Genomic DNA, 18,826 nt, shown 5'->3' with positions numbered 1-18,826 from the left:
AAGTCTCCGGTCTTGTGCTCAGTAACCCCTGTGGCTGTCAGCATCAGTGAACCTCCTTGGCTCCTCCTGGATAGGGCATCAGCTTCCTGGTGCCTGGCTCGCCTCTTCCAGCCTTCCCTAAACATGGGTCTTATTTCTCACAAGCAGAATCCACTAATCCCGATTTCAAAGGAACAGTCTCCTCTATTATGCTGATCCTGGAAGAAGCACAACTTCAGGGTGGGAGGATACCTTCCCCCCACTCTTTCTGGGCTGTTTTGTATTGCTCATATTTTGTGTGTCTTCCTTTTTCTTGCTGTTTTCTGTAACCACAGCCTCCCTATACAACCCCAAAGCAGCAAAGAGTGCCTGCCCTCTTGTGGACAGATTGGGCACTACAGGCCAGAAGCCCAGCATCCCAGGTGAAGAGATGTTTCTAGGGAGGATCTCAAAGTCATGATGAACCCTCAATTATAAAGACAGTGCTGGAGGCTGCTGAAGTCCCCTCATCCGGACAGTCCTGGCCTTGGGTACATTTGAAGCATAGCTAGAAGGCATTATGAATGACAGAGTAGAAAGAGAGAGGAGCCCAACAGCACGAAATACAACTGAGGACTGGGAAATGCAAGGGGTTTGATTCTACCTCTGGCCCCCAAGTCCTTCACCTCTCACTCATCCATAGTTATCAGAAAATCTGGGAGTGACACTGGCTTTTAGGTCAGTTACAGTGGACTTTGGGGACCTGTTCTCTGTGGAGTCCCCAGTTAAGCCCCTACACTCATCCTCAGCTTCGCCCAGCCCTGCCCCAGGCCTCACCTTGAGGGAGATGAGTCGCAGCCGGTAATCCTCCGTGTGAATGACTTTCTGCACAGTGATCTCAACATCGTCGTACACCACCTGCTCCTCTGGCCAATACTCGGTGCATTTCTGCAGGGGCCCAGATCAGGCTGCCATACAATCCTGTTCCCTTCCCACACTCTCCCCAACACTCTCCAGGGCCAGCGGAGAGATACACAAGGGCAACAGGGTTGCTGCTACAGAGTGTTGGGTTCAAATCTCAGCTGCAAACTCTATAAGCTACTTCCCCTTCCTGAGCCTCCGTTTCTTCCTCTGGAAAACAGAAGTGCTACCATCTGAAGGACTTTCATGGAGATTCAGTTAAATGGGCCAGGAGTACAGGAGTAGCCAGCATCTGTCCCGGCAGGCTGGGAGGCAGCAGAGTGCTGTGTTTGAGGTCACAGGCATCGGAAGTGGAAAGACCACCTCCAGGCATGCCTCTATGTGTGAGGCCGGGGCAAACGACTTAACCTCACCAAGCCTCGCATCTCCTCATCTTGGCAGCAGGGTGAACACCGCCAACCTTGTGAGATTGTCATAAAGATTAATCTGAGAACAAGACACTTAGTGTAGGGCACAATGTAGCAGGCACTCGGAATGGGGACGGGGGTCCCTACCTCGTTCATCTCCTCGATGTTGGTGATCATGACAATGATGGGCGTGTGCTCCTGCCACACCATGCGCCAGAAGTCGGCGACCGTGCTGACGATGGGTCCCTGAGTGGCGATGTACACCTTCTCCTCCCCACCGTAGCCCTGCGGCCAGCCAAGTCCAGGCTGTCAGGGTCAGAGGCAGTGCTCCCAGGACCCCATCCCCACACTCAGGCTCTTCCCAGAAGCTGGCAGGAGTCAGACTGGTGTAGGGACAAGGCTGGAGGATGGATCCCATCGACTCAAGCCTCCCCTTCAGCAAGAGGCTGTCAGGGTGGGAATACGTACCCGGATGTAGTTGGCATTGATGTAGGAACTCAGGGGGTCGTCAGGGTCTGGTGAGGTCAGACACACTCTGCTGTGAGGGTCTGGGGTGGTAGGAGACAAGTAAGGCTGGAAGCTGGGCCCTCTGGGGCAGGGCCCACCTTCTCTGGCCTATTCCAAGATACCCATATTTCTTCTGTGACCTTAGCAGTTCTTCCTTTCCTTGCCCAGCAGCAAAACATTCACCCATTCATGGTTCATTTTGCAGGCGAGGACTCAGGATGAGGAGGAGGGTGGAGACAGAGAAGTGTCCCCGGGTCTCCACCTCTGTCTCTATCCTTAGCCTGTGCCCCTTAAGTTGCCCTATACTCACTGCGTCTTAGCTTCTGGAGAGGAGACAGCTAAGTCAACAATAGAATTACCTAGGGAAATTCCTGTACAGATCTTGGACAGCAAGAGACAGCTAGCTTGAGTACACACTGTCATTGACTTGCTGTGTAGGCTTGTAAAGCACATAGCCTTTCTAAGCCCCAGTTTTCCTATCTGTCAGATGGAGGCAAAGATGTCTACTTCCTTGGGCTGCTGGGAAGACGAATGAGAAAAGAGAAGTGAAAGTTCTGTATAAACGGTAAAGTGCTTTATAAGTATAAAGGGCTGTTCAGATGTGGGAATAGAAAGTTGAGGGAGGCTATTAAGATGAAAACGATAGTCTCCCCTATCTGAAATAAGACTGGAGGGTCTTAGCCTCATGTGCACATGTGCAAAAAGGGTTTTTTTTCCTTTCAATTTATTCACATGTCAAATCCCATAGTAAAAGGGGCTCTCTCTGTCACTCAGGCTGGAGTGCAGTGGCACGATCATGGCTCGCTGCCGCCTCTAACTCCTGGGCCCAAGTGATCCTTCTGCTTCAACCTCCTGAGTAAGCAGGACTACAGCCATGTGCCACTGCACCTGGCTAAATTATTATTATTTTTTTTTTGGGTAGAGATGAGGTCTTGCTGTGTTGACTAGGCTGGTCTCCCATTCCTGGCTCAAGTGATCCTCCTACCTCGGCCTCTCAATGTGCTGGGGTTATAGGCATGAGCCACTGTGCCCAGCCCCCACCCTGCTCTTCTTCCTGAAGTAGATTTTGTTTTGTTCCAGCTAGAGCCTCCGTGCATTGTCAGCCTGCAGAGGCCAAGACTGAGGTTGTATGGGCTAAGGGGGAAGCTGGCTGGAGGCCCAGAGTCCTGGGTTCTGGTTTAGTTTTGTCATCAGCCCACTTGTCCAGGACTCAGTTTACTTCCTGTAATAGGGAGGACTGGACTAAAGACTTCCAGTGTGCACATTAGGAGGCTCTCACAGGCAGTAGAGGGGAGTCATTAAGAGTCTACACCGCTGAGTCAGAGAGGCTAGGTTCAAATCCTGATTCTGACTTACTAGCAGTGTCAACATGGACAATTTACTTCATCTCCCTGTGCCTTATCTGTAACCTGGGGATGGTCATTCCACAGTGACCTTGCTTATCTTGTAAAGAAGTTAACTTTAACAACTAGAGTCCTTATAGCTGTAACTAGGACCAACACAAAGTATCAGCTGCTGTTATTACTGTCATTATTACAAGTTCCACAGGTTAAAGGATAAAAAGAAGGATCCTAAACCCGGTATGAGAAATTGGGGAGGTAAAGGGCACAAGCTTTGCCTCTTTAGCCCAACCCCACTGTCTAAGTTTTTGGCAGGTGATTTGGAGGCAGTTCTTGTGAAGAAGGGGTGTAGAGGGTGGCAGGGATGGAGAGGAGTGAGGGTAAGCGGGAGGGGGCTTTTGGGGGACCTGCAGCAGAGGAGGGCAGGAAGCTCTGTGTGGGCCATCTCCCATCTCCCTGTCTGCAGGCAATGCTGTTCTGTCAGATTCACATGCACAGCACAGGGTAGGGAGTGGTGAGAGGTGAGGCTGGAGAGGAACTAGGTGACAAACGGTCTTATAAACCAGGCTTAGAAAGCTGGATTTAGGCTGGGCATAGTGGCTCATGCCTGTAAGCGAAGCACTTTGGGAGGCTGAGGTGGGCGGATCACTTGAGGTCAGGAGTTCGAATCCAGCCTGGCCAAACATGGTCAAACCCTGTTTCTACTAAAAATACAAAAATTAGCCGGAAATTGCTTGAACCCAGGAGGCAGAGGTTGCAGTGAGCCGAGACTGTGCCACTGCACTCCAGCCTGGGCAACAGAGTGAGACTCTGTCTTAAAAAAAAAAACAAAAAGAAAGATGGACTTAAACCTGAGGATTAAAAGGGTAACAATAATGATGGAATTTAAGGAAGGGAATGACACAATTAGATTTCTGTTTTGCATCATTTTGGTGGCAATGGTAGAAGATGGAGAGGAGAGTGTGGGAGCTGGGAGCCAGAAGACCAGTTAGATGTTTACTGCAATGATCCAAGTAAGAAGTGTCAAGGATCACAGGGCTGTCCAGCCTGGCACGGCTCCAGGGGGCACTTATGTCAATCAATGTAATCTATGTAAATGGTGTCCCCTGGAATTGGGCAACATGAAAGCCCTAACCTCAAAAGCATCATTTGGCAGTGAGGCTGAAGAAGAGGATGTAGATCTGAGAGACATTATTCATTCATTCAAATAGGTGCAGAGCCCGGCATGGTGGCTCATGCCTATAATCCCAGCACTTTGGGAGGCCAAAGCAGGTGAAGGTAGCCTTGAGGCCAGAAGTTCGAGACCAGCCTGGTCAACAGAGCAAGACCTCCATCTCTACAAAAATTAAAACAACCCAAATAGGTGCAGAATGTCTACCATGTGCCAGGCAGCACTGTTTTGATGCTTTGGACACAGTGGAGAAAGGGAGAGAAATTGCTCACAGCATCTTGTTCTCAACGCTGCCTGTGGGTTACTGGTCACTCTGCCTGTAACTGTGCATGGACCTCTCTCCCTCACTAGGCTGGAAGCTCCTTGTGCACAGAGTCTGTGTCCTATTTACAACTAAATCCTCAGTTCCTGGGGCAGGAGCTGAGGAAACGTGTGCCCAGTGAATGAGAGAACAAACCTCAGCGTGTCCTGGATCTGAGAGGCGGCACTGCTCAGCCTCACCTGCTCTCTGCCTCCCAACCCAGTCTCTGCAGGCACAGGGTCCATTCTTGCTGGACACAGACAAAATTCTTTATTGGGCTCAGGGCATGGCTGGAGGCAGCTTGAGCCTCTCGGAATGCAGTGAGGACTGCATGGAATCCTGGTCTGCTCCCACCTTCCCCCAGTGGCCATTCTGAGTGGCCAGCAAAGTATAAGGTTCTAGGATACTCAAGTCCCTCCCTCCAGGTAGGGCTGGGATGGGGGAGGGCAAGATGAGGGAAGAGGTGAGCATCCCTGAATAATGCATCCTGGCCTTAAATGGCGCTTTGTTTAACCGGAACTACCTAGAGACTGTGTAACCATAGCAACTACAAGTCGATATTTTAAAAGTTAAAAATAAGTCATGACATCTTACATGTTGTTGGAGATGCTGATGGCAAAGCTGCTTTTTAAAAGCCTTGCTACTCTACAAACTGAATTGGAGCAGGTTTATGCGGATTCACTTTCAATAAGGGCCTGGGGTCAGAATTTGGCAAGGGTGGCAGGCTCATCGAAGCTTGATAAAAGTTATCTGAAAATGACACCCCAGGGCTGACAGAGGAGCATCAGGTCACCTGGTCTAACTAACCCCAAAGGAGGAAAACCCCTTTCAGACCTTCTAGGGGACTGCTCATGCCGCCTCACTTGAATACACTAAGTGACAGGGAGCTCACTCCCTGACAGAGACACTCATTCGCCTGTGGCAGTGGATGTCCCTGTTAGAGGGCTTACAATCCGACCACACTCCACGCCATGTAGACAGAGAGCCTGACAGCCTGACTCTGGGATCACAGAGGCCCGGGTCTGAAATTCAGCTCTGCACTTCCTAGCTGTGGGACTGTGGGTGAGCCACTTAACTTCTCTAAGCCTTAACTTCCTTTCCTTAAAATCTGCCCACTCTGAAAAGATAGAGAATATGAAAGGTGACCTTTCGGCTACCACACTGTGGCTAGGAGCTGCTGTCATTACCACCCTTTCTCTCTGGGTTTCTAGAGGGCTCAGCACAACACGTGGCCAGGCAGGGCAAAGGACCAGAGAGTGCTGTGTGAGGAAATGAACTCGCCTCTGGCCTCACCGGGGTGGCGCTTCCCTTCAGCCAGCACACCCCAACCCTCTGTCCCACCTCCTCTAGTGATGAGTGTCCCCTCACCCTTGGAGGCCCAGCTTGGGGCTTACGCTCCTCCTCAGGGTGAGGGGGTCCCCAGGTGAAGCTGAGCCTGCCCCCATCCCTCTGGGGCAGCAAGTACTCACTGGGAAGTATGGTTTTGTACCGGTTCTTCCGCACCAGCCCAGGGATGTCGTACTCTTTGGGATCCACGAAGTTCATGGGGATTTCCTGTGGAAGGAGAACACGGGGTGTGAGCAGCTATGGGCCCTCACAGATGTTTGAATCCAGGGGCTGCTGTGCCCCCACCTCCTAGCCCAGGGGCAGGCTTGAGTGCACACATTCATTCAACAAACATTTACTATTAAGAGAGTTAGTGCTCACGAAGCATTCAGAACAGTGCCTGGCACATGCCGAGCGCGTAATAAATATTATAATGACTGTTGTTTTTGGAGAGCCAGCCTGGTATATATAGTCAATAAATAGCTGATGAATGAAGAAAAAGACAAAAAGTGACCTGGCCAATCGCTGCCTTCCTCCATGCTCCCTGGGTAGCATTCCTCCCCTGGGCATCCCTATCTCGGGGACCTGGGTTCACGCTGCTAGCTCTGTGGTAACACCCACTCCATCCTCATCTCATGTCTCGCCTCCTCTGAGAAGCCTTCCCTGATTCTCCAGCAGGAGAGAAGCCTCTTTCTGAGATCCCAGGAGTATTTGCAGGTCCCAACCACTGTCTGTGTCCAGAGCTCTGAGTCTGAACTTCTCTCCTGGCATGTGAGGGCTTCTCGAATCTGGCCTCTCTTTACTTCCAGTTAGGCCTGTTTCTCCCCTGTTGTTAATCTGCTGTTCTCAGTCCTGCCTCTGGGTCTGAGCTTGTGACGTTCTGCCTCCTGAGGGCACTGGTCTCCCCTGACCCTCATCTCTCCAAGTTGTTCCCACCCTTTAAAGTTCACCTCTGCCTGGGTGTGGCGGCTCATGCCTGTAATCTCAGCACTTTGGGAGGCCGAGGCAGGCGGATCACGAAGTCAGGAGTTTGAGACCAGCCTAGCCAACATGGTGAAACCCCATCTCTAATAAAAATACAAAAATTAGCCAGGCATGGTGGCAGGCCCCTATAATCCCAGCTACTAGGGAGGCTGAGGCAGGAGAATCGCTTGGAACTAGAAGGCGGAGGTGGTAGTGAGACAAGATCGCGCCACTGCACTCCAGCCTGGGCAACAAGAGTGAAACTCTGTCTCAAGAAAAAAACAAAAAAAAACAAAAAAAAAAACAAAAAAAAACAAAAAAAAAAACCCTTCACCTCTGAGTGTGTCTCTTCCTGACATCCTCTGGGATGACCCTCCATGCCTCTTGCCTCTGCATTTCCTTCCAGTCTGCCTACCAGCTTAGTCCCTGACTGCACCCAGCTTCACACTGATTCATTGTTTTTGGACACACTAAGTATGGGCTTTGTAAAATGAGGATCATAACGCTTTCCAGGGTTGTGATGATCAAAAGAAAAATACAACATGAGAAAAACTGCCCCCGGAGTGGGTACTCAGGTCGCGCTCCTTCCTCGACAATGACCCACCGAACAGGAAATGAGCTAGAGGAAGTGATTCTTTCTCGAAGGGGAGATGACAGCCATGGGAGCTCAGAGCAGGAGCTGAGGCTGGGGTGGTCGAGGAAGGCTTTCTAGAGGCATCTGGAGTGGGTGATGATGTGAGCAAAGGCACGGCAGGAGAAAGGCACAGGCGGAGCCGGCCCAGTTTGAAGCGGACCATCCCTGCAGGGGTGGGGCATGGGGCATAAGGCTGGAAAAGGAGGCTGGGGCCACACCAGGTGAGGTGTGCTGATGGTGTATGCAGGTGGTACCAAGTTCTGGAAAACTTGGAGCAGCAGATCAGATGGTGATGGAGGTCTTCTCACAGGGGAGAGCTACCCAGTCCAGACAGGCCCAGGGTGGAGGCCAAAGGAAGGGAGGAGGCGCCTGCTTCTGTACCCCTCTGGTCGCCCCCGATATTCTCGGCCTCTCGCCTCTTCCTGCTCACAGAAGTGAGGAGTTACCTGTTCGGTGAATTTGGTCGAGGAATGGAGCTTTTGAGTCTCAGCCCCTTCCTTCCTCCTCCTCTCAGGGCCCTCCTGCCAGGAAAGAATTATAGGGGTGCCCCCATGGGGCAAGGTCCGAGATATGCCGGCACCCCTGTGGAGGGTGGAAAGTGCATCTAATTCTGGGTCTCGGTATCGGGAGGCTCACTCTTGCTATACCCTGCTAAGCCTCATTTCCAACCTGTATTTTATTGACGACAAAGGTGATACTGTGATCTCCTATGCCTTAGCTCTTAATGGCTGAGCACTCAGGCAGGTAGACAGGGGTGCCATTTATTCGAGCCCCTCAAAGTCCAATAGGAGGCAGCTGCAGAAGCCAGGGTGGAGGTGATTAGGACCTAAGCTAGGGCCCCAGGGGTGATAAGGAGGGGAGGCGACTAGAGAGATTTCAAAGGCAGAAGAACAATGCTTGGCAGGAGGAAGGTGGAAAAACAGAAGAGTTAGAAGCGAAGGTTCTCTGTGGCTTTCAAAGCACAGCACTGGGCAATAAAGACTTCGCCTTGTCACTGTACCTCCATCACCTGGCTGGGTGCTCTGCACATGTTCCTAGTCTCTTTAACCTTTGAACAATCCTATTATTTTCATCCCCATTTTCCAGATGAGGAAACTGAAGCTCAGAGGGAAAGCAGCTTGCCCAAGACGGTGGGAGAGCTGATGATAAAGTGGTACTAATCTACGGCAGATGCCGAGTTCCAGGGACCACGCTCCACCACCTGGGTAGGTGGATGGTTGACATGGGTCTGCACACAGTGGGGCAGCCGGCTCAAGGGAACTCACAAAGAATTCCGCCTGCAGCAGGAAAGGGTCCAGGGCCTTTTCATGAAGCTCTTCTGCTTGGAGGACACGGGAGGCGCTGAGCAGGTACTCGCGGGCGGACTCCTCACGTGGGGACATGAGGTAGCCAAAGCCCTCCTCGTTGCAGCCCGGAGTGCACATGTCCAGGGTCAGCGAGACATTGGAGCCCCTCCTGGAAAGACCAGGAAAGGGAGTGTGAGTCTCAGAGGCACAGGGGTGGGCATGAGCTGGGGTCTTCAGGGCTGGGAAAACGAGGGAGGGAGAGATCAGCTGGGAACAGGGTGGGATCAAGGAAGAGGAGTGGGAGTGTGACAAAGCCCCCTGTCAAAGCAGCATGAATCTCAGCCCCGAGGCATCGGCCTGACTCCCTATCTCCTACCTCCTGCAGTGGAGATGTTAACTTAGTGGGGGTTTGGAGCTCCTGTTCTAAAAGTTCCATCCAAAGCTAACCCAACATGGCCTTACCCTGGACTCTCCTCCATCACCGCTGGAGGCAGTTCTGCCCTGTGGTCCCCAGGAAGCTCAGAGAGGGGACACCTGCCTGAAGCACAGAAGCAGGGCTTGGGCCCGAGAGGATGGCTCCAGACCCTCCCCACTGCAGGCCTGGGCCCAGCAGTCCTGGGATGAGGCTGCTGGTGAGTCAAGGACATATTGTCCAGGAGAGGCCAGGACCCTCAGCTGTCAGGAAGGAGTGAGTCCCAGGAGCAAGGTGGCCGCAAGGATGTCTACAATGGGCAAACTCTACTACACTCAGTGTCTCAGACCACAGGACAGGATGGGACCTCATTACACAGAAGGGGAAACTGAGTCCCCATGAAGGGCCAAGAGTTGTCCAGGCTTTCCCAGTAAGGGGGTGGCAGAGCTGAAACAAAAAGCTAGGTTTCCTGACTCCACACTCAGTGTTCGTTCCATGACATTACATGGGTAACTCAAATGTGGCGCGATCTGGCTTATCCACCTAGACTCTGAAAAGACGGTGTCTACACTTCTCAGAGTGTGCTCTGTGGAACACTATGAGCCACCCTATAAAAACAGGGTTCTAACTGGGTACTCAGGGACATAAAGACGGCAATAATAGAAACTGGGGACTACTAGAGGAGGGAGGGAGAGAGGCGGGCAAGGGTTGGAAAACTAACTGCTGGGTACTATGTTCAGTACCTGGGTGATGGGAGCATTTGTACCCTAAACCTTGGCATCATGCAATATGCTCAGGTAACAACACTGCACGTGTACCCCCTCAATCCAAAATAAAAGTAAAAAAAAAAAATAGAGTTCTGTGGTCAAGTGACTTTGGGAAATGCCACATACTGCCCCCTTGCTGATTTCCAAGGAACACAACATGTTAAAGGCTCTGACAAGTCCTGCAGCAAAGAAAACCACCCAAACTTACTTGAGCATGGGAGAGTGTGTGTGAACATGTGTACACCTATGTGTGCGTGTGCAGTAACAGTATTTCTCAGCATTCATTTTGGGGCGCTTTGATCTCTATGAATGACCTGGAGAGCACGTGTCTACACTGGCTAAGCTATGAGGCCAGCTCTGCCCTGGGCACCGGGAGTCAGAGTCAGGCATCCACTCTTCTGATCAGGAGCTAAGAGCTCGAGGGCCCGTGGAGCCCACCCCTCCTCCACCCCTCCCACCTCTCCTGCAGACCCATGGACTTGACGGTGAGCGAGGCGGGGTCGGCCTCAGGCTTGATGTCCATCACACAATCAAACACAGGAGTCTCGGGCACCGGGTCCAGGTCCAGGAAGTCATCCTCAGCTTTCTCCTCCATCCACTCAGAGTAGGTGAAGGAGGGCTGGCGGCTCACTGACTGGCGCCTGTCCTCAGGGGGCAGTGGGGTGGGTGGCTCTGGGGGTGTCCTCAGGAGGTGCCACACCTGGTTGGGGTATACAGCATCACGGATCTGGGACCATGCTGGCTGCCCGCCGTGTTCCTGGAGCGCAAATGGGATTGACACCCCTGCACTCCCTCAGTGTGTCTCGAGCAGCCCTGCTCTCCTGGGAGTTGTCCACAAGGCACTGCCCCGGCCTCAATGGGAGGCTCCATGCCCACTCTCCCTCCGCACCCCTCCCTCTCCCAGCTCTGTTTCTTGGTTCAGGCCTTCTCAGTGGGGCTTCAGAGTTCCTACACCAGCCTTCTCCCCGTCTCACCCCTTTTCCTTAGCCCAGATCACTGCAAACCAATTTTCAGAAAGGAGGAGGTTCTTGCCCCAGGCTGGCACACTTGTGCAAACAGATAGGCATCCCTCCTTGCCCCACCCAGAACGTCCAGCCTGTAGGTCAGATGGGAGCTGGTAGAAATCCGGGCCTCAAGGTCAGAGGAGGACAGCCTTGAGGCTGGGTTCAGGAGGCACCTTACCAGTGTGGTAACGAGGACCAGGCCCATGGACAGAGAGACCAGCAGCAGACTGGGGACTCCCCAGGTCCCAGAGTCAAGCCAGGCCTGGGGAACATCAGATAAACAGGTCAGGGTGGTGGTGGGGGCCGAGTTCTCAGCTCTTGCAATGATGACAAAACCAAGACTCTGAAAATCGCGCCCCAGGTCTGGGGTGGGGAGCAGGCAGAAGAACTTCAGGGGCTTGGAAGTATCTCCCGAACTCAGAGAAGGCCCATCCGGAGGTTGGGGATGGTGGGACTAGAGGCCCCCAACAGATCCCTGCTACCCCAGGACTCCCCAAAGCTTACTCACCGTGGGTCCCAGCTGTTTCAGGAGCGTCAGCAAAGAGGAGACGAGGTTTGTGGCGTTCTGTGCCCAGACGTGGCCATAGCCGCTGAACCAGAGCACCCCGCAGGCAAGCTGGGGCACAGGGGAGCAGGCTAAGTATGGAGCCAGCCCCCTTCCCTCATGTTCCCCCAGCAGAGCTCACCTGCAGCCTCAACCTGGCCCTGCATGGAGGCTCCTGAACCTCTAAGGTCCAGCCTGGGCAGCTGAGAGCAGGGCCCCGCTGCTGTGTGCCCAGGGGAGGCCTCAGGACTCTCCTTGGAGAAAAGCTGACTGAAGGGAACCAAGAGAAAGCCCTTTCCAGAGAGGACCTCACAAATATGTACATCAAAAGGGAAGTCTCTCAGAAAGGCCTCCACAGACAGGAGTTCTCAGGAGAACCCTGCAGGGCTGGGAGGTCAGGGGTCAGGGAGGCCCCGTGTTCCAGATTCTTAGGTTAGGGAGGCAGGGTGTGAGGTCTCAGCTGCTGATGCGGTAGCTCAGAATTCCAGCCTTCCCCTCATCCCATCCTTGAGGGCTTGGAGCTCCTGAGGAACACCAGGGAGGCCGCTCATCCTCCTGCCTTCCAGGGGGCCATCTGGGGAGGAAGTGGGAGGCTGGCCCTCCGCCCACCTCTCTCCAGGCCCTGGTGAGGCCTGTGCCGTCCTTACCAGGAACTGTGAGGCAGCAAACAGGCACAGGCTGCTCCTGACAGCGAGGGAGTGGCTCCCGGCACCTCGAGGCGGTGGCTTCTGAGCTGGATCTGAGGGCGGCGAGGGAGGAGGGGGTGGCGGCATCTCTCTCTGTGAGTCCTGGAGCCCTTCGGCCTCGTCCAGGGCCTCCATCACTATCGGCTGGGGGAGACCTGTGGAAGATGGGCCATGTGGGCCGATGACTCTGGCCCTGTCCACAGGCAGGGCTCTGCCACCCCAGGGCGGGCCGTTCCTTTTGGGGTGGCTGTGGCTGCCTCTCAATCTGGGATCAGTCAGCGTGGCTCCACTTCCAGCAGTCACCCTCGATTAGCAAAGCAATATTCACCTACCTTCGTCAGAAAGAGCTAAGTGTGGGTGGACAAATTATTTCTCTTTTATTTCTCCAGTAACAGAGTTAAAATGGCAGGAGGTTTTTCAGGGAGTTAATATAGTTGTATTTACGCAGCTTCATTCTTTTCCATTTCTTAAGGAAACAAAAAACAACCACCTCAAACTCAATTAAAAAAGCAGCAGCAGCAGAAAAAAAAAAAAAAAAAAAAAAAAAAAAGGCACGGCATAACCAGGCCATGACCCTGAGCCACCCACCCACGCCTGCCTTGTGGATTTTTGTCTCATGTGGGCTATGCCCCGACTGGGGCTGGAGGCCGGACTCTTGACAAGACCACAGCCACATGCCCCCACCCCATCTCAAGACTCCCTGCACACTGAGAGGGGCTGGGGGCGGTTAGGGCGAAGTGCAGGAAAACCTTGGTGTAGCAGAATTGATACCAGATGTCTGGGGCCAGTTCTGGGTCTGTCCCTGTTGACTCCGGAGAGTCACTCCCTCTCTGGGTCTTAAGTTTCCCCGCCTGGAAGATGGGGTTTGGGTTCAACCCTAGTCTTTCTAACTGTGCTTTACAGAGCCCTAGTGTTTTCTCAGGTGCACAGGGGCTGAGGCCCTATGTCTGCTCAAGGGCAGACGCTCTGCCTGTCCCTGTACCATATACTGGATTTTCGCTATGATTATTTCAAGGCAGACTTCTACTACTAAAGAGTCTGAAAACCATTGGCTGAGATCTGAGCCCCTGGCTACAGCATGGGGATTCTAGCTGCGGTCACCTCAGGGAGTCCCAGATATTGGAGGTCTGCACCCAAACTCACAGGATTTAGTTTACTGTCAAGAAGAGAGGGACCAAAACATGGATGTATACAGTTTGACAGCTGGGAAGGGGCTGTCTACATATCATGCTGTATAGGGGACAATGGACTTGGGTGACAACAGAACCATGTAGGCCCAACACAGCTGTTTGTCCATGAGCTGCTCGCTCACTTGACAAACATTTACTGAGCATCTCCCGTGGCCTGGATCAAGACTGTGGTGCAGGGAACCCGGTCCTGGGGCTATGTTTGTAGCACAGGCTCCCACTTCCCAGCCTGACCCCTTTCAGCTGCACTCCTTGCAGTTCCTCAGGTAAACCCGCCCCCTATGCTTTGACATGCTATTCCCTTTGCCTGGAACATCCCTCCAAAACCCTGCTCCCCTCCCCTGCCGCCCACACACTTTGCCAAGATAACACCTATTCATCTTGCAGACCTCAATCAGACGTCCCCTGAAGTAGGTCCTGCTGTATCACATACAAGCACCCCACGCCTCTCCTTCATAGCAGCAGCAGCAGCAGCAGCAGCAGCAGCAGCAATATGCCTGGAACGTGCAAGGGCCCTTCTTTGTGTGCTTCACATGGGTTAATTTCTTTATTCTTCACAGTACACCTATGGAGCTGCTACTACTATTATCCCCATTTTACAGAAGAGGAAGATGAGGTGCAGAGAGGTTAACAGAGTTGCCCAAGGTCGCCTAGCTGGTAAGGGTAGAGGGTGGCTTCAATCCAGGGCAGTCCGATAGGCTTCAGGCTACATTACATTTGCTATGGGTTGTAAAATAATTTTTGAATATCATCTTCCTCTACCCACCAAGAAGTTCCATGAGGGCAGAGTGGTATCAGCTTTGTTCATCCTGATGTCTACAGCATGCAGCATAAGTCCTGGTGTGTAAGGCTACAATCAATGCTTACTAAATGAGTGAATGATGATGGGCAAATGACACTCTTTTACTCAGTTTTTTTGCCTGATAAATGGAGATAATACATACTTTGAAAAGCTGTGTGTGTGTGTGTATATATATATTATTTATTTATTTATTTTTTGAGAGACGGAGTCTTACTCGGTCGCCCAGGCTGGAGGGCAATGGCGTGATCTCAGCTTACTGCAAACTCCACCTCCTGGGTTCAAACAATTCTCCTGCCTCAGCCTCCTGAGTAGCTGGGATTGCAGGCGTGTGCCACCACGCCTGGCTAATTTTTGTATTTTTAGTAGAGACAGGGTTTCACCATGTTGGCCAGGCTGGTCTTGAACACCTGACCTCAGGTGATCCACCCACCTTGGCCTCCCAAAGTGCTGGGATTACAGGCATGAGCCACTGCGCCCGGCAGCTGTTTTAAATATTTTAGATACTACAGATGAAACACCTAGCACAGTGTTCAGCATTTAGTAAGAACCCAATAGATGGCAGATTATAATGCTAACACATAATTCTTGCCTTCAAAAGGCTCCAGTCTCATGGCTAAAACAGACCAGTAAAGACATGTTTACAATACAGTGCATTAAGCAATAAATCTAAGTGCCAATGGAGCCTAAGAGGGTCATGGGAGGGCATCTACCTTTGTCCATGGAGGTTATAGTTCCTGACCACCTGAGCTGTCAGCTCAGATTCTGGGAGCAAGGTGAAAAAGGAAAAGCTGCTGCTAAAAGAAGGATCACGTGGGAAGGCAAGAGTTGCTACTATTGATAAGCAGGGGGTTGATTTCTCAAGGGGCAAGGTCTCTGCCCACACACAGTTGACAGGTGATGCCAAATATGGAATGGTGGAAAGGGACAGACCCAGGGGTTACCTGGCTTCTGTGCCTTGGTTCTGCAGAGCACATACTTGGACCTCGGGCAAGCCCTTCTTCTCCCTGGGTCTCAGTTTTCTTATCTGTAAAAACAAGGGCTTGAACTAGAATTCAGTGCTTCTTAGATGTTTCTGCAAACCTCAGAGGAGAGGGAATATGGAACTATGGGGAATAACATGATCTTGGACTTGGCTGCATTTTTTTTTTTTTTTTTTTGAGACAAGAGTCTTGCTCTGTCACCCAGGCTGGAGTGCAGTGGCGTGATCTCAGCTCACTGCAACTTCCACCTCCTGGGTTCAAGTGATTCTCCTGACTCAGCCTCCCAAGTAGCTGGAACTACAGGCACGAGCCACTGCACCTGGCTAATTTTTGTAATTTTAATAGAGATGGGGTTTCACCATGTTGGCCAGGCTGGTCTTGAACGCCTGACCTCAGGTGATCTGCCTGCCTAAGCCTCCCAAAGTGCTGGGATTACAGGTGTGAGCCACCGCATCTGGCCTGTATTAAGACATACGGGTGTTCTGCATTCTACACTACGATATATTTGTACTCGTTTTGATTTGAAAATAATGTGTTTTATTTCCCTCTCCTAAAGCTCTGAATCACAAATTTTGCTTCAGGAAGATCTGTGACATTTATCCTGTGGCTTTGCCCTCAGGGGTACATGCACCCCAGTCTGAGAAGCATGGAATTTGTCTGCAATAAAACATCATGCAGCCATTATAAATGACTCTGCTGATGAGTATTTGATAACATGGTAAAAAATCTGATGGTATGGACTAAGAAAGGCAAGGTTACAAAACAGTATAATCTCACTGGCCTTAAAAATTAAGAAAGTATAAACATGTCTGTAAAAAGAGAGCAAATACCTGATGTGAGATTAGAGGTTCACATGAGTTAGAGATCATACAGCATGGAACAGTGAACTCTTGGCACACAGTAAATGCTTAATAAATGTTGTACACAGTAAATGGGAAGACTAAAGCCAGGTATTAACACCGGTTCTTTGGGGGTAGGGTGAAATTAGAGGTGATTTTATTTACATATCCTACATTTCCTCTAATAAATATGTATGTGGGTGCATACATACACAGACACACGCACACACGTATTTGTAGTGAGAAAAATATTTTTTTCAAAAAGATCAAAGTTCTGAGTTGATATCATGAAGCCTAGTTAGGATTCTCAGGTTTCAGGCCTTGACTCCCACCTGTCACATCTAAATGCATACGCTGGGATGTAAGAGATTGACAGAGTATGCGTGGCTCTGCGAGACCCACCCAGCAGCAGAACAGCCACTCCGGAGGCAGGTCCCCGGGATAATGTGTGATCATCACTTTTGCATATGAAAGATAGGTTAACTGCCTTGCACATTATGGAGGTGGTAGGAAAAATTGCAGGCTCACAGGGCCCTAGATGTGGATCTCAGAGAGTGGGAGGCTTACAATTTTTTTAAGACTACTGGTCACCTGGCAGCCCTGGGGACCAGATACATCCAACTGATGGCTATTTACGGGGCGCCTGGTAGATGTACATCTTTCAGAGCAGAGTTTATTTAGTATTTTTCTGGGTAGAAATCTGACTTTTTTTTAATTCAGCAAGATATGTTTCAAACACACACTATATTCTACACGTTAATTTTTGGGGAGATGCATGGACCTCAGGTTAAGAACCCCTGATCTCAGGGGTGGGCAGTGGGTGTCTGTGATGGAAATTGGTGTTAGTTTCAAAGATGGAGAACTGGGCTAGGAGCCTGCCACTCTGGTTTTAGTCTCTGCCGATTTGTGCATGAGTCCAACACACATTTACTGAGCACCGATATACGTCAAGCACTGGGAACACGAAGATTCAATGTCATGCAATTCAGAAAAGTATTTACTGGGTGCCTACTTTGTCAAGCACTCGGTTAGGCTCTGGGGATACAGCAGGGAAGGAAACAGCCCCCACTTGCACGGACCGCTGTGGTCCCAGGCCTGTTTGTTTTTTTGGACTCTGTTCTGCTCCTAGAGATGATGTCAGCTCTTATCCTTTCCCTGCCCTCTCCTTCACTCACTGTCTTGTTCTGGGAATAATACCACCTCACTGGGCTGGCTCTCTGCAGTTCCCAAAGTGCCTCTGCACACGCAATTGCATTTGCTTCTTTCGACAGCCCTATGAGGTAGACATGATCATCATCAGCCCTGTTTTGTCAGTGAGAGGCGGCTGCTTGTGTCAAGGGCTGGCTTTTCAATAGTTCACAGCGAGGTAGCTGCTTTGCCACGCATGAAACCCTGACTCAGAGGCAGCTCGCTGACGAGTGATTTAACATCGGGCTCCTCATGGGCTCACCTCTTGCACAGGATGATGGGATTTTCCAGGCAAGAAAAATCAAGGCTTAGAGAGGTTAAGTGTCTTGCCCAAGTAAGTGCAGACCTGAGATTCAAACCCAGGGCTCTCCAGTATCAAGTGACGTTTCCATTTTGCCATGCCGCTTCTCAGTAAAGAGTCACTGCAGCAAGGCAGGGAGGTCCTGTGTCTGGGGTGGGGGTAGAGGTGCGGGGCAGAACCTTGAACCTTGATCAGCTGCATGGGGGCCATGGTGCGGATTTTGTGCCTGGTCCCCAGCTGATGGATCCTCAAAGTATACATGTGGTAAGGAGGGAGGGAAACAAGCCCTGGAAGGCAAAGCTCAGTATCCCAGGCCAAAGCTGTAGGATCCTGGGTAAGGCATGCAGGCAAATGGCCTTCAGATTTCACATAGGGACAGGGAAACATTATGATCCCTCTTCTGTCACCCGGCTCCCAAATCCCACCACTGAACTCTGCAGCTACTCTGTGCCCTGGAGCTGGTGCCGCCTGAGCTCCAGAGCTGTGGCTGCTCCTGTCAGTGACTCATTCTTTGAGCTCTCAGGCTGCCAGCCCACCGGAACTGGAGTGGAAGGCTGGCTCAGCCTGTTCCTGTTTACGTGAGAAAGAAAGCTGTCCCAGTTAGCTTTTCTTCCCTTCCCAATGTGGCCAGCAGCCACAGGGAGCCCTACCCAAAAGAACATGACACTCAGACCTGCCCGGACTTCATGAACTACCGGCTGTCAGAGCCTGGTGGGCCCTGAGGGATATCTGGTTCAGCCCATTAATTTCTCAGATGGAGAAACAGGCCCAGAGAGGGGAAGTGGCTTGCCCAAGGTCCACAGCCAGCCAAGGGCAGAGCCTGAATGTTGAAGACTTACTGTGTGCTGGGTGCTGCTCCAAGTGCTTTACATATATTAACACATTCAATCCTCACAACAATCCCAAAAGGTAGGCACTGCTCTTACCTCCATTTTACACATGAGGAAACTGAGGCACAGAGACGTTAAGTTACTTGGCCGAGGTCTGCTAATAAATGGGTAGAAACTAAGACTTGCCGGGCGCGGTGGCTCAAGCCTGTAATCCCAGCACTTTGGGAGGCCGAGACGGGCGAATCACGAGGTCAGGAGATCGAGACCATCCTGGCTAACACAGTGAAACCTCGTCTCTACTAAAAATACAAAAAACTAGCCGGGCGAGGTGGCGGCACCTGTAGTCCCAGCTACTCGGGAGGCTGAGGCCGGAGAATGGCATAAACCCGGGAGGCGGAGCTTGCAGTGAGCTGAGATCCGGCCACTGCACTCCAGCCTGGGTGACAGAGCGAGACTCCGTCTCAAAAAAAAA

The 18,826-nt window shown here is 51.6% G+C and overlaps 1 protein-coding gene across 2 annotated transcripts in view; it reads right to left on the bottom strand.

Annotated features, from left to right (window-relative positions):
• PTPN5 (protein tyrosine phosphatase, non-receptor type 5) overlaps nt 1-18,826 on the bottom strand; it is a 62,553-nt gene that overhangs the window by 3,829 nt on the left and 39,898 nt on the right. Inside the window, exons 4-12 of one of the 2 annotated variants that reach the window (XM_025356670.1) lie at nt 12,189-12,382; nt 11,506-11,613; nt 11,176-11,259; nt 10,452-10,693; nt 8,794-8,983; nt 6,075-6,159; nt 1,755-1,834; nt 1,434-1,571; nt 796-906 (exon numbers count right to left, since the gene is read on the bottom strand). In XM_025356670.1, the coding sequence (XP_025212455.1) occupies nt 796-906; nt 1,434-1,571; nt 1,755-1,834; nt 6,075-6,159; nt 8,794-8,983; nt 10,452-10,693; nt 11,176-11,259; nt 11,506-11,613; nt 12,189-12,382 (1,232 nt within the window). The remainder of the gene's footprint in view (nt 1-795; nt 907-1,433; nt 1,572-1,754; nt 1,835-6,074; nt 6,160-8,793; nt 8,984-10,451; nt 10,694-11,175; nt 11,260-11,505; nt 11,614-12,188; nt 12,383-18,826) is intronic. The other variant, XM_025356671.1, reaches the window with a different exon arrangement.

The sequence above is a fragment of the Theropithecus gelada genome, chromosome 14 (genome assembly GCF_003255815.1).
Source record: "Theropithecus gelada isolate Dixy chromosome 14, Tgel_1.0, whole genome shotgun sequence".
Taxonomy (NCBI): domain Eukaryota; kingdom Metazoa; phylum Chordata; class Mammalia; order Primates; family Cercopithecidae; genus Theropithecus; species Theropithecus gelada.
The sequence above is the reverse complement of the archived record's forward strand: the minus strand, read 5'-3'. Positions and strand labels throughout refer to the sequence as shown.